Source organism: Anthonomus grandis, chromosome 2 (genome assembly GCF_022605725.1).
Source record: "Anthonomus grandis grandis chromosome 2, icAntGran1.3, whole genome shotgun sequence".
Lineage (NCBI taxonomy): Eukaryota > Metazoa > Arthropoda > Insecta > Coleoptera > Curculionidae > Anthonomus > Anthonomus grandis.
The window spans coordinates 27339525-27363631 of NC_065547.1; the positions used below are offsets into that span (position 1 = coordinate 27339525).

At 35.7% G+C, this 24107-nt stretch overlaps 1 protein-coding gene across 1 annotated transcript in view; it reads left to right on the forward strand.

Annotated features, from left to right (window-relative positions):
- LOC126750116 (actin-related protein 8) overlaps positions 1–21553 on the forward strand; it is a 40306-nt gene extending 18753 nt beyond the window's left edge. The window contains exons 5-8 of the mRNA XM_050459624.1: positions 12997–13285; positions 13336–13522; positions 20959–21038; positions 21093–21553. Of these exons, the coding sequence (XP_050315581.1) occupies positions 12997–13285; positions 13336–13522; positions 20959–21038; positions 21093–21319 (783 nt within the window). The 3' untranslated portion in view covers positions 21320–21553. The remainder of the gene's footprint in view (positions 1–12996; positions 13286–13335; positions 13523–20958; positions 21039–21092) is intronic.
- Positions 21554–24107: the final 2554 nt, after the last annotated feature.

Genomic DNA, 24107 nt, shown 5'->3' on the forward strand with positions numbered 1-24107 from the left:
CTTTAAAGGCAATAACAAATTAGTAATTTCATCTATCTACCTAATGTCTATATTAAAAAACATAACTATATATAGATAGGTATATGGGTATTATGCCATCTTTCTGCCAAAACAACAAAAAAAACATAAAATCCTGCAATAAAACCAGGGACAAAATTCTAGTTTTATATTTTTTATAGCCTATTGATAGATGAATATGTTCAAAAATATATGTTATATCCAATTTTCCCACAACAAATGTCACCTTCACAAAGTCACCCAGTCCTTGGTTCTCACCGGATCAAATAACACTTATCTAAACCAGATAAGTCACTTCCCAGACGCCGGATCAGCAGACACCCACACACACGGTCAACCAAGATGCCTGTTCCCACTGAATCGGCATATTTTACGTATAAATAGGATAACAAAAACTATTGTAGAAGATTAATTAGATTAGACTCTTTAAGTTAAGTCATGATACTGTAATTTTTGATTTTTATATAATAAAAATATTTTTTAAAAAAAGTTAATTTTAAAATCAGTGATATAACAATTGGCGCAGTCGATAGTAGGATCTGACAACGTTGCTAGAACACGAGCATTCTAACTAGTAACGGTGGATCCCTATCCTTTAACAGAAAAAGAACCATAAAAGAATCCCGAAGTCATAATTCTTCACGTCCTGACGTCCTCACTCACGGCGAACTACGGAAGGAACACCTGGTGAAGCCCCTGGTAGTTAAATCGGCGTAGAGAACAAGACGATCAACTAGATGATTTCCTTACTGTAAGTACAATATTGAATCATCACGTGTTTATATTTTATTGTTTTATAATTTTATTGATTTGAATATTTAATCAAAGTTAGTCAAACTGCACGACTATTTAATATTTATGATTTGATTATTCTGTTAATCAGCAAAAGAGAAACTAAACTTCAATAAAAGAAGTATTTAAAAATTTTTAAATAACAATACATTTATCTGTAATAACAAATAATTACTTTTTCAATTATTTTTAAGTTAAAATATTTACAAATTGCTTGTAGTTTTATTTTATTTACTATCGATTTATTGATCACCATGACAGACAACGATAATAATGTTGCGAATAATGCTGCAGAAATAGAACCATATAAACTATCAGAAATTTTCTCAATAATTCCTGAGTTTGAAGGAGATCAAATTTTTCTTCAAACATTTCTTAATGCTTGCGATTGTGCTTATAACATGTCCACCAGAAATCAGAAACATCTATTAGTAATTCATATCAAAAATAAATTACGCGGAAGAGCAGCACAGCTAATAAGCTCTAGAAACCCTTTATCATACTCAGAAATAAAGCATCTACTTAACTCTCATTTTGGTGATACTAGAGACCTATCCTCACTCATTCAGGACTTGCAACGCGTTAAACAAATAACAAACGAATCTCCTTTAACATTCCTAAATCGTGTTCAGACCTTAAATGCAAAAATGCATGCAAATATTCAGAAATCTAATTTGTCAACTGACGAAAAACAAGCACAAATAACCCTAATCGAATCAATGGCACTCAGTACCTTACTAACAGGATTAGAACCCAGAATTGGTCATATCATTCGAGCAAGTAACCCAAGAGATCTTTTAGAAGCCCAAGTTCGCATAAGACGTGAACTTCAACTGTCTTACTTTGAAAATCAAAAAGCTGTTAAACCGAACCCTCCTAAACCAATTTCTAATCAACCAATAAACAAAAGACCCAATCTTCAACCACCCAAATGTCATTCATGTGGCCGCATTGGTCATTATGCTAATGAATGTCGCTCACAACAACGACCAAATTATTTTCAAAATGGCAACAACAACAATTTCCAAAGACCCCTCTTTAATAACAATCAGCCTAATCCTATTCAACAAAATAGACCCAATGAACAAAGACCCCACTTTTCATCTTCTAACCCACAACCAAATAATTTTCAATCACGTCCTTCAGTAATACAAAGAAATCCAAATTTAAATCCCGACAAGTTTAGAGCCCATTTTGTCAATCACGATCCTAACTATGAAAATAGCTACCCTAATAACTATTATCAATCACACGATAGATATGATTTTCCCTCAGAATTCAACCAATACGATCAATCAGCAGATCAGATCGATATCCAAAATTATCAGGATTTTCTATCCCTATCCAATCAAAACCACCCACCAGACCTTACGTCCAATATGACCCACGAATCAGAAAACCAGTCAGAAATGACAGAAATCCAAGACCAAATTCAGACATTGAATCTAGACGATTTCGACCCGTCACTGAATTTCCCGGAACAGAATTTTATGTAAACCCCCTTTTAACAGTCAATCCTAAAAACTTATACTACATTACAGACGCGACAAATACCTTAAAACTATTAATCGATACAGGTGCAGGTATTTCAATATTTAAAGAAAATGCCGTGAAAAATTTTAAACAACGTTTTCCCGAAAAAGTTTCTATCCAAGGTATTACCGCTGAAAAACTTCTTATTACAGAATCGACCCTTGTACCCTTTAAAGTCGGAGACCCACATAAAGTCTATATATACAATTTAGATATTGATTTTGATGGAATCTTAGGTCTTGATTTTTTGGAACATTATAAATGCACTATTGATTTAAACAACAAACAATTAATAACTTATTTTAAAACCGTGCCACTTTACAAAATTGAGAAATCTACAGATTTTAAAGAAGAGAGTTCTTCCTCTAAAAGAAATTATCCAAATAAAATTAATATTCCAGCCAGAACAGAACAAATATTCAAACTTAAATGCAATCTCTCAAATACAGACGCTATTTTATCTAGACAAGAAATCGAAAAAGTCCACATCCCTAATGCTTTAGTTCACATAAATACAAATGGTGAATTTTTTACGTCAATAGTCAATGCTAATGCTATCCCTAAAAGTATAGAATTTTCCGATATTCAAATTGAACCTTTTGTTTCACATACCCTACTAAATTACAATACTTCTGAAATTCAATCCAATTCTTCCAGCAATCGAATTAAGAATATCAAAAACCAACTTCGCACAGAACATCTAAACGAAGAAGAAACTGAACTTATTACTAATCTTTGTCTTGAATACGAAGACATATTTTATCTCGAAGGCGATATACTTTCTTTCACTAATGAAATCAAACATCAAATTGAAACAAATAATGCCAGGCCCATTTTCACTAAGTCCTATAGATACCCTCACGTCCATAAAGAGGAAGTAAAATCTCAAGTAAGCAAAATGTTAGATCAAGGCATTATCAGGCCCTCTATTTCCCCATGGTCCTCCCCAGTTTGGGTTGTGCCCAAAAAAATGGATTCTTCTGGAAAACAGAAGTGGAGAGTAGTCATCGACTACAGAAAACTTAATGAAACTACCGTGGATGATAAATACCCACTACCCAACATCTCTGATTTACTTGATCAACTTGGAAAGTGTCATTATTTCACTACACTTGACCTCGCATCTGGTTTTCACCAGATAGAAATCGACCCCAAAGACATTCCGAAAACAGCATTTTCTGTTGAAAACGGTCATTATGAGTTCATCAGAATGCCGTTTGGTCTTAAAAATGCCCCGTCCACCTTCCAACGCGTCATGGACAATATCCTCCTTGGCATTTTAAATGAACGCTGTCTTGTCTATATGGACGATATAATCGTTTACTCATCCACAATTCATGATCACATTAACCGACTAACCGATGTTTTCAAACGCCTAAGGAAATCCAACCTTAAAATTCAACCAGACAAGTGTGAGTTCCTTAGAAAAGAAGTAGCTTACCTTGGCCATTTGATAACACAAGAAGGAGTAAAACCAAATCCCGAAAAAATTAAATGCATAAAAAATTTTCCAACATTAAAATCTCCGAAAGATATTAAGTCCTTCCTTGGTCTTACTGGCTATTATCGACGGTTTATCCCAAATTTCGCCAAAATTTCTAAACCATTAACAAGATTACTCCAAAAGGATGTACCTTTTGACTTTGATGCAGATTGCAGACATGCTTTCGACGAGCTCAAAAATGCGTTAATTTCAGACCCAATTTTAATATATCCAAATTTCGATGAACCATTCCTTCTAACCACTGATGCGAGTGCATATGCAATAGGCGCTGTCCTATCTCAAGGCCCCGTTGGCAAAGATTTACCCATTGCCTTTGCGTCAAGAACACTATGCAGTGCTGAAACAAAATATTCCACCATTGAAAGGGAACTCCTTGCAATTGTGTGGGCAGTAAAGCAATTTCGTCCATACTTATATGGAAGAAAATTTACTCTAGTCACTGACCATCGCCCTCTCACGTGGCTCTTTTCAATTAAAGACCCCGGAAGCAGATTAGCACGCTGGCGTTTAAAGTTAGAAGAATATAACTACAAAATTATTCATAAACCTGGAAAAGTAAACAAAAACGCGGACGCCCTTTCTAGAATTAAAATTAATCATTTTCAAGATTGCTCAAATTTTCAAAAGAAGATTTCAATTTTCGCTTCAAACGAAGACGATTCTGACTCAACCCTAAGTGCTGATGAAAAATCAGATGAAGTAATAGTAGACGATAAAAAAATAACTGAAGAATATAATAATTTTGCCCATTTATACGAAACAACATCTTTAATTGACTACTCTAAAATCGAAATTTCAAATGAACAACTTTTAGAAAATACTCATAAAAGAATAGTCACCTTTTTTTGGCAAAACAAACTAGAAGAGCTTCATCATAAAATATTAGATGATATCTTTGAAGAAGACGCTAACTTTGGAGCAAACCAAATTAATATATTTTCTAGCAGATCTGTCAAAAATCGAAATTATTTAATAATTCCCCTTCCTTTCGACCCTGAAATGGTAGTTCAGCATTTGTTTTACGTGATTTATACGGGACAAAATAAATTTGATATGTCAATCACTTACTACGTTGAAAACCGCCTTGAATTACCTATTTTAGAAATTTTATCTTACGTTTTCGCCGACAAAGACATTAAAATCAAAATTTGCCAAAATCTCATTAAAACTCCCGACGCTGACGAAATTCCCCAAATTCTAGATCATTACCATCGCGGTAAAACTAACTTACACCGTGGCATTAATGAAACGACACGTCGAATAAAAGAAAAATACAATTGGCCAGGTCTTTCAAAAGACGTTGAAAATCTTATAAAATCATGCGAAACCTGTCAAAAAGTTAAAGCCTGTAGGAAAAACCTAAACAACCCTCTTGTAATAACCGAAACTCCTAAAACACCATTTGAACGTATTAATCTCGATATTTATGAATACCCAACTAGAAATTACGCACTGACCATAAGAGATGAACTCACTAAATTTACGCAGGCATACCCTTTAAGTGACAAAACTGCCAAAACAGTAATCAACACCCTTCTATTATTCTTTCAACATTATGGCACTCCCTTAAGGATCCATGCAGATTATGGCCGTGAATTTGACAATATCCTTATGAAAGATCTTTGCGAACTCTATGAGATAAAACTATCATTTTCTAGTGTAAGCCACCCTCAATCCAATGGCTCAATCGAAAGATTCCATGCAACTTTAGGAGAAATGATTCGGGCTAATCAAGCCGAAAATCCAAACGATCACCCTTTCAACATATTACCATATGCTGTTATTTGTTATAACAACACAAAAAATAAAACACACGGATTCACACCATATGAGCTTATTTTTGGGCATACGTCCTCCAGACCTCCTGAAACCATCTATAATGAAAAAGCTTTAATATCTAAATATGTACGAGACTTAAGCAATCGAATGCAATACTTCTATAAAGTTGCACGATCTAAAACTGATAGAAAAAAAGAAAAAGCTAAGGAACGTTTTGATCAACATCTTTCCCAAAACCCTCCAAACTATCAAGTAGGTAATAAAGTATATATTAAAGAATCTCAAATTGCAAACAAAGCAGCGAATAAGTTTAACGGACCCTTTGAAATTCTCGAAATTCTTAAAAACTCAGCAATTGTATTAAATCCCCAAACAAATCAAAAATCAAAAATAAATTTTGATAGAATGAAACCCTATCATGAGTAAATTCTCTTTCAGATTCTTCGGACTGTTTCCAGTCATCCTTTGCCAATATTCCATAACACCGATCAACAATACCATTGGAATCTTCTTTCACGAAGAATCAAAATTAAAAATTTCTAATAACAAATGGACCCTTCTTGTTTATAAAGATTTAGAACTAATAAAAAATACAATAGAAAATAATGATAAAATACTAAACAACCTGTTAAACACCCTCGATGAAGACGTACCTCGAATGTTAGCTTTTAAGACGGAAGTCCAAACTCACGTTAGTCTCCTTAGACAAATATCAAACTCCATAAATCAAAAATACTCAGACATTATGGTTGACACACGCAAATACATTTTTAGAGAAAAACGTGGATTAATAAACGGTATGGGATCAATTTGGAAATCCATAACTGGAAATCTAGATGCCTCAGACGGTGAATATTTTAATGAATGGATAGACAAACTAGCACGTGACGAACATGAACTAGAGAACCTCTTAAAAAATCAAATTTCCGTAACAACCTCAGTAATAAAGAACTTTAACGCCACCATCCAAAAACTTCAAGTTGACGAGGAAACATTTAATAAAGATATAGAGGAAATTAGGAATTCAATAATGGATATTTCTGATCAGCTTAAATACTACTCATCCCAAATCGCAATTTTAAACATTTGTGAATCATTAATGGAGAGTTATTCATTTATTGAAAACTATCTTAATGATGTCATAAATGCAATAACTTTCGCAAGATTAAAAATACTACATAGTTCAATCATCACCCCGCAAGACTTAATTGAGTCCTTAAAGCACATATCACAATCATTACAAACCAATAACCTTCCATTACCAATCTACACTTCTAGTGTGGCTCAATATCTCGATATAATAGAACTACAAGCATACCAAATAGATTCTAGAATAATTTTTGTTCTCAACATACCACTGGTAGATCCTGAAAAATATACTTTGTTTAATTTGTATCCAATTCCAATATTGGATAGTCGAACAGGTCTTCATCATATTTTAACTACATCATATAAACACATTGCGCGAAATGATGATTCACTGTTGTATGTAACAATCCGGAACCTAGCAACATGTAAATCTCTTGGAGGAAGAACAAAACTATGTTCCAGTATTCTTCCATATCCAATAGACACAGACGCCATCTGTGAAGCCCAACTCCTCAGACAACTAAGTAATCTACCCAGGACATGCCAGACTTCCATAATACTTGCAAAAGATTACAACATCCAAGAAATTAGCCAAAACTTATGGCTAATAGCCGTTGCTGACCCTCTTCCCATAACAATCAAATGTGGTACCAGAGATATCGTCACGAAAATCACTAACAACAATACACTCTTGAAACTCCAACCTGAATGTAATGCATTTGTTGGCAGCACGAGAATCCACGCCCAAAAACAGATTGACACACATGACAACATCACTTATAGCAGTCATCCAGTTATTATACCCTATAGCTGCTGTGACCACATACCAGAAAAAATACATTTGCCCGATTTGAAACCACTTAAACTGAATAAATTGAACGTAGAGGACCTCAACATAGCACAACATAAGCTAAACCAATATTCTGACGAACTGGACCGGCTCATAAAGCAACCTTTTGTTAACAAACACATAAGCTGGTTTACTATTTTAACAATAATCTTGATTGTAGTATTGCTCATCCTCTACATCACCTGTAAATGCAAAAAACGAAGAAATCTCAAAATAGGAATCGCCACTTCAAGCGATGACTATCCTCCTTCACCACCTAAGCATCCAGGCAATACTTTTACCAGACAATGGAGGAAGATCCTCCCCAGAAGAAGACCAAGCATCCATATTGGAGATCTCGTAGAAGAGGGAGAAGAACTAGAGCTCAACCCGAACAAACAGATGTGTTAAAAAGTTGCTGTCACCCATCAACTTTTTTCTTAATGGGGGAGCTGTTATATCCAATTTTCCCACAACAAATGTCACCTTCACAAAGTCACCCAGTCCTTGGTTCTCACCGGATCAAATAACACTTATCTAAACCAGATAAGTCACTTCCCAGACGCCGGATCAGCAGACACCCACACACACGGTCAACCAAGATGCCTGTTCCCACTGAATCGGCATATTTTACGTATAAATAGGATAACAAAAACTATTGTAGAAGATTAATTAGATTAGACTCTTTAAGTTAAGTCATGATACTGTAATTTTTGATTTTTATATAATAAAAATATTTTTTAAAAAAAGTTAATTTTAAAATCAGTGATATAACATATATTTAGATTTAAAAATATAAATATTTTGGTACTTTCACATTCAAGTTTTTATTAGGTTTATATCTATAAGATCCCCTATTCTACGTTTATGATGATGGTTACCCCATGATGTGATGTTATGAAAGTATCGGTACTTACTTGTGAAAAGATCGGCTTGAATCTCCTTTTTATCATGATGAGGCACAAACGACACAAGTTTTTGCCATTCTAGCAATTTAAAAAAACACTAAAATGTGGCCTTTTTCCTTTTGAAACCAAAAAATTAAAGAAAATACACAAATCCCGAACATAAACAAAAAGCCGTTTGACAGATGACACTATGCGTATGGCTCAGGCGCTTAAGTTCCGGTGTTGTCGCTTCAAATTTTTTAGTAACGGTTTTAGGGATAAGAATGTTAATAATTTTGTTTTTTTTTTGCTTAAGGATATTATATTTATTCTTAAAATAGGTTAATTGTAGTATTTATATTTTTTAATTTAAATTTTCCTATAAAATACAACACAAGTAAGTTAAATTAACGTTATAATGGTTGTTAAAATATAGCAAAAAATTTCCTCCGTTGGAAATTCGCGTCGACTTGACAACAGAGAATCGGCAAATATGTTTGTAAACAACACACCCCTCTTGCCCCTGTGCACATGTTGGACTCAAACAAAGTTGTTGTTTACTAATTCTAGCCTTTCAATGTTCTAAGTTCTGTTGCATTTAATTTTTTAGAGAATTTTGCAATTTTCTGTTAATAGATCAAAAAACGCACTCTAGCGGCATTACTAAAAACTAGACGTATCACAGATAAGACGGATTTGATGGAACAATAAATGTTTTTTCTAACGAGACCAAGCTTGTTAAAATCCGTTCAGTCGTTTAGGAGTTACAGCTGTTTATTAAAAAAAAAACATTGAATTATCCCCCACCACTTTATTTTAATAGATACGTCACAAAGTGTTAAACAAAATTACTCGAGTAGAGCTCAGCTTTAAAAAACATATATTTTTTCGTAACATTTACTGGGTAGATTTCAGTGAAAAATCCCTTAAAAGGTTTAAGATGGCGGTTACGCCCCCTGGCGACCATCTGAGAAATCTAAAAATATTTTCCACGGTATTCTTTTGGCAACTTTAGTTATAAAATTTTTTACCGCAAGCCTCTATGACGAATAGTTTCCAAAATACAGCACTTTGTATTCTTATCTGGCCACACTGTACATCATAGGTGATTAAAATCTTAAGTAGTCTTCAAACAATAATGTAGAATATTTAGTCTCTGATGAAATGTCATATAGTGCTTTAATTTCAAAACGAACTAAATTATTTAATATTAATTATTTAATAACTTAAAAAAAGAAATAAACACGTTAATCTAGATATACAGGGGGGCATTTAATTTTATATTTAATAAAGTTCTGTCAATCACTTCTTCACCTCCAGGTAACCTCACTTTGATATGTCAAATGGGAATGAAAATGTCTATTCAATAGTGCCAAAGGTTTCTTATTTTTATCTTTTTTAGATGTGTCGTATATTTAAGTAGAAATGAAAATAGTAGTTTGCGATTTGTAGGCTTTTGACCACGTCGATAATTTTATGTTGCTTCAAAAGCTTCAGATACTAGCTGAACACTAATTTGTGTGATTATTAGAAGTTTGGTATTAGAGAATTTCTAATAATAGTACAGTCATTTGGTGCTCAAAAAGGGGGTTACCTAGAAAGTTTCCGGGAGTTTTGAAAATTGGTGATTTTATAGATTTCTACGGGCTCTTTTCGAATTTTCACTTTGCCACCTCGTATCTTTGCCGCTCGCGCCGTCATATTGCGCCCAAATACAGTTTTTTAAGAATAACTCCGTTCCAACTCATTTTACGATAAAAATAGTTATGTATTAAATTAAACTGGAGAAAATTTCCTGCAATTTATGTATTAAACTTTTTTTGTAAAATCAATAGTTTCAGCGTACGAGAGCCGCAAACCAAGGCACGTCTAACTCGATCAAACTATACATTCAATGCCATTGTCGTATTTGACGGATATCAGGAAGATGTAACAAACCGTCATACCAAATATGCATAGCGATCCCGACGATCACGAAAAAATGCTTCAGTAGACATACTTTTTGACGAGACAATGATCCCATCTGTGTCACAAGATAAATTTCTGGGCAAAGATACTAACAAAAAACGCCTAATCGAAATGTTGAAAACAAAATTTGAAGCTGCGAAGTTTATGGTCAAGCAAGCCGCGGAAGATGCGGATGCGTTAATAATCAATACGGCAATCAGCATTTCATCTACATTTCATTCCGTAATAGTTGTCGGCGAAAATGTAGATCTTCTTTTTCTTTTGACGGCTCTATCTACGAGTTCAAATATATATTCTCAAACCAGGAAAAGGAAAAATGTCGCAACGAATATATTCAACAAAAAGTATCATAGATAAAACAGCCGCAGATAACATTTTATTCTTGCACGCCTTCAGTGGCTGTGATACAACATCAGCACTCTTTAATCAAGGAAAAATAAAATATGCTAATATACTTCGAAAAAACCGAGATTGAAACGATTTTGTCCAGGTATTCAAAAACCCAAGTGCCGATCCGGAGATCATTACTGAAGCTGGAGAGCGTTTCCTCCTTGCGTTATATGGTTATAGTGGCGTAAAAAGTATGTCATTAAACAACTATAGACGTGCTTCACAAAATCAGCATATAAGAATACATTTAATATTGCATCGTTGCCACCGACAGAAGAAGCAGCACGATAACATTCGTTCCGAACCTATCACCAGGTTCAACAGTGGTATGGAGTTAAAAAAAATGCAGAGCAATGGGGATGGAAAAAAAGCAAGAATGGGCTAATTCCTGTCACCACGCTCGAGCCTCCAGCTCCGGAAACCTTGTTGAAACTTATTTCTTGCAAATGCAAAAAGGGATGTCGGGGTGCCTGTGGATGCAGAAAGGCTGGATTAAAGTGCTCCGTTTTATGCACCAATTGTAATGGTACCTGTGATAATTCCCACGTTTCACTACAAGGTAGCGATAAGGAGGAAGAAACAGTCTATTCTCGAGCAAACGTATGACAAAATCGAGGAACAAGAGGACTACAATGAAGCTGACGATTCCATCGCGGACGACGTTGAAGCAATTTCTATTTGTGAAATTTCGCTCAGTACCGAAGAAGATGAACTTTTATAAACGATTTTTTGATCCATCAATAGCGAAGCGAAGGAAAATGCGCTAAATTTTGTAATAGTGCATTGAAAGTGGATTAGGCCTACTGGGGATACCACAAAAAAAAACGCGCCACTTACTCTATCTCATGGTGGTGTGGAAATGAGTTATTTGGCCGAAACGCGTGTTGGAGTGGAATTTGCAGCTCCCGTACACTGAAACTATCGATTTTACAATAAAGGTTAATACATAAATTGTAGGAAATTTTCTCCAGTTTAATTTAATACATAACTATTTTTATCGTAAAATGAGTTGGAAGGGCGTTATTATAAAAAAACTGTATTTGGGCGCCATATTTCCAATATGGCGGCGCGAGCGGCAAAGATACGAGGTGACAAAGAGAAAAAATTCGAAAAGAGCACGTCGAAATCTATAAAATCACCAATTTTCAAAACTCCCGAAAAACTTTCTAGGTAAAACTACCAAATGACTATAAAGTGAGCAAGAAATGTAATATGACTCAGGGCAGCATCCTTGAATCTGACCTTTCTAAGACTTAAAAATAATATAAGGCTTTTTGTATATATTTTAATATAGATAATCGACGTTTAAATTGATTTGGTAGGAATGCAAACCTCTACAAACTAAAATTTTTTGATAAAAAATGATTGACTTGTTAGACCTTAAAAAATATAAACGACTATAACTTCCAAAGGATTTTGGAAAGACTTTTTTTATATTAATAATAAACATCTAAGCCGACTTGAGATGGTTGCAGACCTCTACAAATGGAAGTTTTTTTAGTAAAAAGTTATTGAATTGTTGGATATTAGAAAATATAAACGACTATAACTCCCAACAGTACCAATGGATTTGGATACAACTTTTTTTAATATAAATAATCAACGTCTAAACCGATTTGAGATAGTTGCAAAAATGATTGAACTCTTGATTTCAAATAACCGGCTGTCGGTCGCTACCGGAATAATTTCATTCTTTTACAATAATTTTTTTTAAGGCTTCCTTCTAAGGGATCATTTTATGTTGTTTCTCAAACGTACTAATTTACTAAGTTGTATGATCATCAGAAGTTTGGTATTAGAGTGGATATGTTTTTAATACAGTAAGCAACAAATATAGTATGACTCAGGACAGCATCCTTGAATCTGGCCTTTCTAATACTTAAGAGATTATAAGATTTTTTGCGGATGGGATACTTATAGAACAAATTATTAATCCTGATTAAAATCTAGTATGCCAGTAACCAACCAATTATCCATCAACATATCAAAGACCAATAATTATGTTAAACTTGAGTGTTCTTCTCCAATATCTCTTGTAGAAATATCATATATAGGTAGTGGAACTCTATATTCAAAAAAATATGTTCTGGTTCTTTTCAACAAATTATCCTTAGGTGTTAGTAAGAGCACAATTTATTATCAGCATATTATAAGTAGAATACTTATAACCCTTAAAAACGAACCTTTAAAACGTTTTTATTTTACAGAACAAGTTGGATTCAATGTTGCTTAGAAAACTCAAAGAGGAACTCTGCCACGTAAACTTAGACATCTGTGGCTCCCAAGAAAAATCCTTCACCTTAAAGCAACCGCAGAAGCCGATATGCCACTACACCATTCAAGTGGGAGACGAGTGCATTATAGCCCCTTTAAGCATGTTTAATCCGGAACTATTCGGCATTACTGGTCCCAAATCGATTCATACACAAAAAATATCCACCGGTGATCCGGAAGATCCGCATGACGAAATTTATTTGAGAGATATTAGGAAAAAAGGTACTATGACTTAATATATGGTTATTCTGATTTTTAATGATCGGTTGTAGGTATGAAAGAAGAATCCTCATCAATTGACATGAATGAGTCTTACCTGGAGAGCCAACAGGTAGGCAACGAGGATGATATAGTGGTGGACGCTATGGATCCGGTTATCACACAATCTGTGAAGGAGTTTGTTATAAATCCCGGACAGATATTGGGGCTGGATCAGGCTGTATTGCAAAGTATCGATAGGTGAGTGTGCTCTTAAAGCAAATTGAAATAATTTTATAAGTAAATTTTCTCTTTTATAACAATAATAATAGTTTATTTGCAACATTCATAAAAAAATAAGTAAAGTAGTGTTGCAAAACTACAGAGAGAAACATTGTAAATGAACAAAGCCCTGAGTTTTTAAATATCTTTTTTTAGCCAACAACTTTAAAATAATTTATAACATTTCCCTAATCAGCGTTTTTAAACAATAACCTCTAGAATAACAATTTACAAACATACAGTGTACAGAATATACCGTAATATCATAGTGTTTAGAAGGTAGGAAATTTATCTACTAACTTTGAAATTATTAATGACCGTCTTACAGCTATCTAAGGATATTTAATATTTTAAGTAAACTTATATAACTTTGACATTATAATATCTGGTGTTGTTTGAGGACAAGGCATATTACTCTTGTGGAAATTTGTTCTCTGAACTATTATTATCTCCTACATGATAGAAACTGTGCCCGGATTTTAAAGTAATAAGCTGTTCCCTGATATTGTTTAATTCACACAAAAGTTCAGTTAACCATTCTTCAATAATGCTAAAGCATTGTATGTTGCGATGTAGTTGCTTAATTTTGCGTAGATGCCATGGAGTTAAGATAGGTGGTAACTGTTTGCTCACCTTTGACGGCAAGATTTTCATTACAACAAATTTAAGCCCTATAATTTTTGACGTTGCATTGCTCTATGTGGAACAACAAATTTATCAACAATTTTATCACCCATTGATTTCAAAATACCTATGTATTTCCGATACGTGGATGATACTTTACTTCTTGTCTCTAAAAATAGGATGCAGGACATCTTTGATAAATTCAATAATTTTTCTACCAGATTACTAAAATTTACCTTAGAAATACCACAAGCAGATTGTATTAATTTTTAGACACCACCATTTCTTTTACTCAAGCAAAAATACAAACTAATTGGTTGAGAAAATCCACTTGGTCGGATAGGTATTTAAATTTGATGTCTTCTCACCCCAATAGATATAAAATTGCTACGATCAATAATCTTGTGGATACAGCAGTCTTACTTTCTGATGATATGTTTATTAGAGATGATCTTCAATTAATTAAATTTATCCTTGTAAACAGCTTTTGTGAAAAACTTTTGGATTCTTCGATCAAAAGGAGATTTAGAAAATTTAAAAATTATTACTCATTCGATACATCAAACTAGTAATATAACCAACAACAACACAATTAGGAATGGAGAAGTTATTTACTTAAAATTGCCTTTTTCTCCTTTTTTCGAAAATGAAATGAGTAATATGCTCAAACTCTTTGTCTTTTTCTAACCAAATTAACGTAATTTTTTCTAAAATCAAAGATTCCATTCCTCTTGTGAATAATTCCAACGTGGTTTATTGTCTTCCTTGTCAGATACCTACCTCTTACATTGGTCAAACATCTCATTTACTTCATAAAAGGCCCAACCAGCAAAAATATCATTAAAAAAAGCTAAACGATAATCATTCTGGCCTTTGTGAACATACCATAACATTAGGGCATAAGTTCAACTTTAACATTGTTAGGATCCTTCATAGAGAAAGTAACCTTTATAAAAGATTACTTCTAGAGTCGTGTTCATAAACAAGTACAAAAATATTAATAAACAGGCTGATCAACAGAATATCTTGCAAAATATCTAGTTGTTTCTTCTCCAAACGCAGGTTTTAAGAATTTCATTTAGAAAAATATTTTTGTATTGAAGGTCATGCTTTTGTTTTTTTATATATGTACAATGTGTGACTGATAGATTACGATACTAATACTATAGTTTAATTTTCAAGTTTTTTTGTTGTGGATTTTTAAGCGACAAGACCTATAGTTAACGTTTTATACTTCTGGTCATTGTTAAATTTTTGGATGTTGTAATTATGTAACTGTTGCTTTGTTTGCGTGTTTGTTTATATTCTACGTTTGTATTTTGTTGTAATTTTCAAAAAGTTTTAATTTTATCACAGCCATCTGAAAAATTTTAAATGAATTTTGAATCCTTCAGACTGAAACTTTTAGTCCGAATTAAAAAGAAAGATTACGCTCTCTTGGGCTGCTACTTGGGGATGTGTTTAAGAGTAATCTCCTCATTGGTCTAAAACGAAAGGTCTTTAAGCAGTGCATTTTACCGTTTATTGCCTACCGAGCCCAAACCTCAACTCTGACAGGCACATCTGTTAAGAAGCTTAGAAAAGCACAACGCAAGATGGAGATATCGATGATGTGTGACACTTCGAGACCACGTTAAAACCGAGGTTTTATGGATGAGAACGGGAGTTTTAATGGGTGCTGTTAGACTAGTTGTAGATCGTATAACCCGTTTCTGTGACCTAAAAACACCCAATGCTTCACTGGACAATCCACAAGACTAGATTCCAAAACTGACTGTATACAAGGCAACAACGTAATAAAGTGTGACTCGTGCGATAGTCGCGGCATTCGAGGGCAGCTGTCCCCTCAGACGGAGACCCGCCAATGCCAAGAAAGCCTGGTGGAACAGGAACACGGAAAAGCACCGTGACACTACGCGTCGGCTCCTTCGCAGGGCTGAGCGCACTAAGCTTGCCACTGACTGGGATGCGTTCCACGCAGTTCAAAGGCAATACAAGAAGACACTCAGGGATCCCAAAAGACAGTGCTGGAGGCGGTTCTGCGATGACGTTGAAAACACACCCTCCGCAGCACGACTGTGTACTGTCCAAGGAACCTTGAACTAAATTAGGTTCGCTGTCACTTCCAGATGGCGGCTTTACTACCAATGAGCGGGAGTCACTGGAGGTCAAGCGGCGCACTCACTTCCCAGACTCCAACTCATTTCGCGATCCTCCTAGCTGTTCTCGGGCTCCGATTCGCTTAGAGTTCGAGACTGTGTTGGATGGGGCATGGATAGATTATATCCATGCCTTTTGCAAAACGGGTTAGAAGTACTAACCCCACATATTCAGACTATTCAGGTCGTCCTTTGCTCAGGGCTAGGTCCCAAAGTTATGGCGTCAAGTGAAAGTCGTCTTCATTCCGAAACCCGGAAAAAGCGATTTTACAGATCCCAAATCGTAACGACCTATCAGCCTTACCAGCTTTATGCTGAAGGCGATGGAGAGGCTGATTGATCGGTACCTTAAGGAAAGCATCCTGGTCAACAAACCACTGCATGTGCACCAATACGCCTATCAGGCGGGCAAATCCACGGACCTGGCCCTACACCACCTCGTTAGGAAGGTGGAGGGTGCTCTGGGCAGTGGCAAGGCCTGTCTAGGTGCGTTTCTAGACATTAAAGGGGCGTTCGACAACACCCCTTTCGCATTAATCTGCCAAGCACTCGAGAGCCGCGGCTCTCGAGTGCTCACCCTGTTTGGTTAGCTGGATAGAGGCCATGCTCTCGAAACGTCATGTATCTGCCCAGCTCAACAACGAGATTGTCGAAACGTTGGCGGCTAGGGACTGCGCGCAGGGAGGAGTATTGTCCCCTACCTTGTGGTGCCTTGTGGTCGACAGCCTGATAAATCTTTTAAAAAATGCTGGCCTATACACACAGGCCTACGCTGATGATCTGGTAATCCTTTGCCCAGGGAAAGACGCCGTCTCAATGCGGGGCCCTATAATGAGAGCCCTGCGTATGGTGGACATATGGTGCCTCTCGGGGGGTCTCAGGATTAACCTCAAAAAAGGTGGCGCTATCATCGGTATCGGTAGGTGGCGTGCAGCTGCATTACTCCAGGACAGTTTCTGGGAATCAAGTTAGATCCCAAACTCTCCTGGCACGATTATGCAGACACCAGAATGAAGAAGGCCACCTGCACGCTATGGGCCTGCAGGCGGGCTTTCGGCAATACCTGGGGTCTGTCTCCTAAGATCCTCCACTGGATCTACTCACGCATTGTGAGACCTCTTCTCACATACTATCGTTTGGTGGCCATGTACGGAGAAAGCGAAAATTCGTGCTCAATTGGACAGAGTCCAACGTCTTGTATGTCTCAGCATAACGGGTTCCATGCGGACGGCGCCAACTAGAGCGCTTGAGACTCTGCTGAGCCTTCCGCCTCTGGACCTCGTTGTGCAATTCGAGGCAATGAGGACTGCGTACAGGCTATACGTCCTCGGCGAACTACGTGCTGGCGAGACTGGTCACGCAAAAATTTGGTCACGGGCCATGCAGGAATTTCCTCTCCTTCTGATGGGCAGTGACTACATGACTCCAGTGACTGTGAACTGCGAGGGATTCGTGACGCACATTGCAGGCAGAGAGGAGTGGCAGCATTCCCACAGACCTGCATTGCTAAATAGGGGGACCATTTGGTACACAGATGGCTCCAGAATGAATAATAGAGCTGGATCAGGGCTTTGTGGTGGAGCACGCCACTTTCTTCCAGGCCGAAGTATTCGATGTATTAAAATGCAGACAGAAAATCCTAAGCTGCGGGCACCGCAATACAGTCGTATCAATATGCTCGGAGAGCAGAGCTGCCATTAAGGCTATCACGGCCGCAAAGGTAAGCTCCAAGCTTGTACTAGAGTGCATAAAAGTCCTGAAAAACTGGTACAGGTTTGATGCAGGGTCCAGCTCGTCTGGATACCTGGCCATGCAGGTAATGAGGAAGCGGACTTTCTTGCCAGACTGGGATCCGCGAGTGTGCCGATGGGGCCGGAACCCCTAGTTGGTATCGCCAAATGCGTTGCGGTCGCGTCAATGAAGGGTCTGCTGGACAAGTGGATCCACCGAAGATGGACTGAGTCCCCTGATATGAGACAGGCCAAAGCGCACATAGGTGCGCCCTCTGCCTGTCTCACCAAAAATCTACTACGCCTAAAAAGACGCGAAATTCGGCTAGTGACAGGTCTTTTAACCGGTCACTGGCACTTAAGAAGCCATCTCCATACTATCGGTATTGCGGACAACCCGAAATGCCGATGGTGCTGTGAGGAGGATGAAACCGTTAACCATGTAGTCGGGGAGTGCCCAGCCAGCACTCACGCGCGCCAGGTTCAAATACTTGCGTAACACTTTCAGTGTACCGAGTGACTTTAAGTCCTTCAGACCAGAGAGCCTTATCGGTTTCTCTAAGGCCGTTGAGCTCTCGTAACCCCCGGTGGGGCATGACGGGTCCATCAGGATTGGCAGCTCACTGTTTCGACAATTCAATTCAAACGTAATAAAGTTTTATTGTCTCAGTCAGTAAATTATTTCTGAGTCTGTGTATCAGGGCAGGAAATGCACTCCAAGGAATTTAAAGGACTCTGCGGATTGAAGACTATTCTTTTCAACTTAATATAGAGTGATTCATTAGTTGTATGACAGAACTGAACTGTATGAAACCGCTTTGTATTAGTATTAATTTTTAGTTATCAGTATATCAATTTTGCATATCTCTCACTGTAGCCAGACAGGAACTGAACCCGACTTGTGGAGAGCACATTCATATACAGTATAAACAGAGGCAGTCTCAGAATAGCTCCCTGGGGAACACCTTACTCCACCGCTATTGGCTATGAAAAATAGTAAATTTTCCATTCTACATTATATTTACAATTTGTGTTCTCTGGTCTAAGTAACTATCTATCCACGATAGCCATGCACCCCTCAAACCAACGGAGCTGAGCTTATCAAGCAGCAAATTATGATTTATCATATCAAATGCTTTTGACAGGTCAAAATAAAGCGCTGCCACTTTACACAAAAAGAGAATAGGGATATAGGTCTATCATTTCCTGTATGACCTGAGGCCCTTTTTTGTACTTCTGTTTCTTCTCCTCGGTCAGCTACCTATCCGTTTTAATGTTGGTAATTATAATTATATACCGTTGGTAATTATAACTTTTTTTAACAGCTCAAAACAGTTGATATTCATTGAATGAATTCATCCACATAAATATCAATCCCGTCGATATTCATGTATTCTTCATACACATTTATATGATATTCTTCTTTCGGGTCCTCTTTTATCCAATATTTTCCCATGTATTATGGGTTTCAGTAGCGAGTATCAGTCTTTACTTCTCATAACATGCCCCAGGTATTCTAATTTTCCTTTTTTTAACACACATGACTTCTCGATCTTTTTTCATTCTTCTTAGCATTTCTATGTTTGTAATGTGAGCTGTCCAGAGAATTCTGAGTATTCTCCTATATAGCCACATTTCAAATGCTTACAGATTTTTTGTTTGTGGCTTATGTGAATGTCCAGGACTCTACGCCATATAATAAAACAGAAAAGGCATAGCATCTTAAGTGCCTTACTTTCGTTTCAAGAGATATGTTGCGACTTTTCCTAGATGATATTTTATTTCTTGTACACCGTCGTTCTAAGCTAGAAACGTTCGAGGTTCGTCGAGGTATAGGTGAAATCCATCTATATCTCTTTTATTAAGATAATTTCTTTCTTTTTACAACTGTACTGCATGATATGGTCGATTAACCTTTCCAGTACTTCCAAGCTATCTGCTAGCGCCATGTTCGGTTCAAAATGATACCTTCTTGTACACCGTTACGGACTTCGTTGAAAATTTTTTTCGGAATATAAGGTGAATATCAAAGGCGAGCAGAGAGGACACATTCCTATCTGATTGGGTATTTTCGTTTTTAACTTCATTTGGAAAGACAACGATATACAATGATTCATTATTATTATTACTTAGTGGTTTACAAAAAGATTCGGCTACATGTTTGAGAATTTTTATAGGATTTACGCAAATTTGTTAGGTAAATTCATTAGAGGTCTGCTGGAGTTAAAAGTATTGTGGAAAATTTAGTTTATAGTTTAATATTGTTTCTATAATATACTTTTATACCGAAAGGTATTAGATTAAAGCTATTCTTTACAGGACAAGCCCTAATGAAAATCCGCACGAAATTTTCCTTTTGCTAAAATTTTTTTTCGGCGTATTCTCGATGTGAAAATATTCTAAAAAATCTTTGTTTTTACAATCTAACAAAGCAGAAACATTTTTTCATTTATTTAATAAAAATTGATTACAAAATTGAGTTAGAAAATAAACATGTTACTTTAAACAAAAATAATTTAATCAAGATATTTCTCACTACTTTGCATTTTGTTTAAAAGAGTTAAATTTTCTGACAAAAGCACAAAATTATAAAACTCTTAAACATCTTATATTTTGAAAATTATAGGTGGTCATAATTATTCCTTTCACATAAGATAAAAGCAGTCTATTTCTTTGGTCCAGTGAGCAATGAATTATAAAAAGAAATTCGGCGAATTTTAGTTATTGCGGAAACATTTCTTCAGAAATACTTTCATTAAAATATTTGTCTTCTTTTCGTTAGTAAGCAAATTGTGGATCTCAGTCAGACTTTTCCTTTGTATATTTTAGGTTTGAGAAAATTCATAAAAAAATTTGCGTCGTCTGTTTCGATTTATTTTTATAATAGCATTTTTTTTATTAGATGCCCCAGTGAAGACCTAAAACGTAAAATGTACGGCTGCGTCCTAGTGGTCGGTGGCGGCATGAAATTCTCTGGAATTGGTAATCCCCAAACTCAATTTTTTAACCATTTGCTAAAATATTCTGCAATTCCAGGTACTTGGCTCCAAAACAGAATCTCGCTCCAGATTCCGTACCTATATAGGGCAGAGCAGCTGGACATAATAACCAATCCGAGAGATATGGATTCCGCTATGGTCGCGTGGAAGGGGGCAGCCATAATGTCCTGTTTGGAAACCGCTCAAGAGTTATGGATCGAATCTTCCGAGTGGGAGAAGTATGGGGTACGGGTGCTGAGAGAAAGAGCTCCGTTTACGTGGTGATTTTAGTAGTTATAAAAGTAATTTTATAGTTGGCGTCAATGATAATGTATTTTTCTTACGACCGTTTAATAATAGGGTTATTATTCAGGTATTTTGAATAGATAATAATACCTATTACTTACCCCGAGAGTAATTTACTAATGTAATAATTCTTTACTCGTTGGTTATAATGGGAATTTTGTATTTTATTTTTAAAAAACTACACAGAAAGCCAAATAAAAATATTTTAATTTCTTCATGCCTGTTAGATTTGTTAGATTGGTTTGACTGACTGACTGTTTGTTAGATTTCCCGTTTGATGTGGTTGAGTATTAAAATTTAAAAAGATTTGTGTATCCTAGAGCACGTTAAGTAAATGATTTCAGTTTGTAAGTGAAAAAAATATGAGTATTATATTTTTACAGAATGTTAGACGAAGGTACGGATATAACTGCCTTAAAAAGACTTGGGGAAATCATTTGCAAATAAAATGGATACTCCAAATAAAATTTTGCATACAGTTAATGTCAATACAAAACCAGTACATCATTGGCTATTTTGTACACGAGATGACCAAGAATGACATAAATTTGGGTAATAACACTACTCCAACTTTAATTTTTTTTAATTATTCGAATATTACTATAAATATTTATAAAAAAACACAGCATATTGGAAGCATTATATTATAATTTACTTCTTTATTATAATAAATATTTTGCGTAGACAATGGTCCCATCTTATTTAAAAGGGCTGCCCATATAAAACGGTCTATTCAAATTTACAAACAGCAAGCATTTTGCTAACGAAAAAGTCAACTATATAGGTGTTTAATCTGAAATATTTCTAGCTTTCGTCTTAAGACTGTATTCTCATTCAACAGTTTCACAAAAACTTTTTTCAATTACGTTCTTTCACAAAAACTGTAACAGTCCATTTGAACCGCTATAACTCAACAGAGCAGTTGTTTAGATCAAGACTGTGGACTGGCATCATCATTCTGGCACAGTCCGCTATAAAGCAGCACTATCCAGGTATCCAAAGTGGTCCAAGGTACACAGCTATGGTGTAGCTGCAATAGTTTTCTCTACTTATTCATATGATCACTACACTCGCCTGCGACTCGTGTCGCAAACTTGATCCTCGTGAGTAATAGCTGTCATTACATGCTCAGTAAATACTAACAGTATACTATTTATAATGGCATAGTCCAGATCAAATAAAGCGATTTTTTATGTCCTATGACATGTACCATACATATTTAAAGATGGGTTTTATCAAACCAAATTACTTGAGGCATTTGGGCTAAAAAAGACACAATTTTCAATGCTTAGATCAACCTGGATTCGCCTATCCTAAAGTTATTTCAAGTTTAATCGACCAAGTATTACTTTCCTATTAAAATTTTGCATTGGAATACCCAACTTATAAGCACAGAATTTTAAAAACTTATATTGAACCTTCTCAATTGAACCATTATATTGATCACATAGAAGAAACTTCTAGCATACTCAAGAGATACACGCTTCACTTTATCAATTGTCAAAAAGTCACAGCAATTTCTCAAGGTAAACTTCAGCAGTCTCAGACTCTTCAGCTGAACTTGAAAAATATGGCTGTTAAACTTAAAATTTTCATTAAAAATAATGAGAAGATTAAAAAGCTTTACTCTCTGCGCACCTTCAAAAAGCTTGACATCCACCTTAAAGCCTCCTTGGTAAATTGAAAACTCTTCAGCTTAAAAAGCAATAAATCAAAAGGAACTCTGTCAAAGGCTCTGGAGAAGCCAGTATAGACAAAATCCACTTGCTCGTTTTTCTCCATCAGATCCTATTCATATGGCAACAAATTAGTAACTGGATCTACCAGTTGTGAATCCGTGTTGCTCTGCAGAATATAACTCTCTACACTCTCAGATTGTATATGAGCTTATCAAAGAGCTTCGGAATAGCTGATTGTTTGAAGACACCACGATAGTTTTTAACATCATATTTATCACCTGACTTAAAAATGGGGTAATATAGCTATGTTGCCATGAGTCGGTACCAAGGTGCAAGAAGCCAAGGACAAATTGAACAGAATATGCAAACATTTGGAATTGGTAAATGAGGAGGATAAAAAAAAGTTAGACAAATTACCTAATAATAATGAATGCCAGACTTAATGATAATGAATTTTGTAGATTGCAGATGCCTTCATAGATTTCGGAGATATCAACCTTATAAAGGCAAATGGTAGTATTAAACAATATTGGAGTTTTAAGCAAAATACAATTTGTGGTACCTTAAATAGCAGCAAAATGGTCGGCGAACAAGTCAGCTGAATGAAATGAGCGTGATCTGCAGAATGATCACCAAGATGCATGTGGTTTGGTACAGAGCTACATTTTTTAAACAGAACTTTTTTATAACTACAGAGATTTGAATGATGGGTTCTTATATTAATACCCACATCAGTTATATAATTTGTATAACATCATTAGAATAATGAGGTTATTCATAATTCAAAGTATATCAAAACATCTTAACTGGAATGTTATCTTTATATGGAATATAATTATTGTGAACAGGCCTGGGTCAATGATAGGCACCACAATATCAAAGTCAAAATATACTTTATTTACTAAGTTTACCAACTTGTGCTAAAAGCCTCCTAATCCTAGAATTGACAATACTAGTAGTTATTTAATTAAACTTAAAAACAGGATACAGAATCCATTTTGATCGTACATAGGAGCATATTTCATATCATCAAAGAAAAAAGAGAAAAAATAAGAAAAGAAAAGGTAAGAACTAACATAAAACAAGAA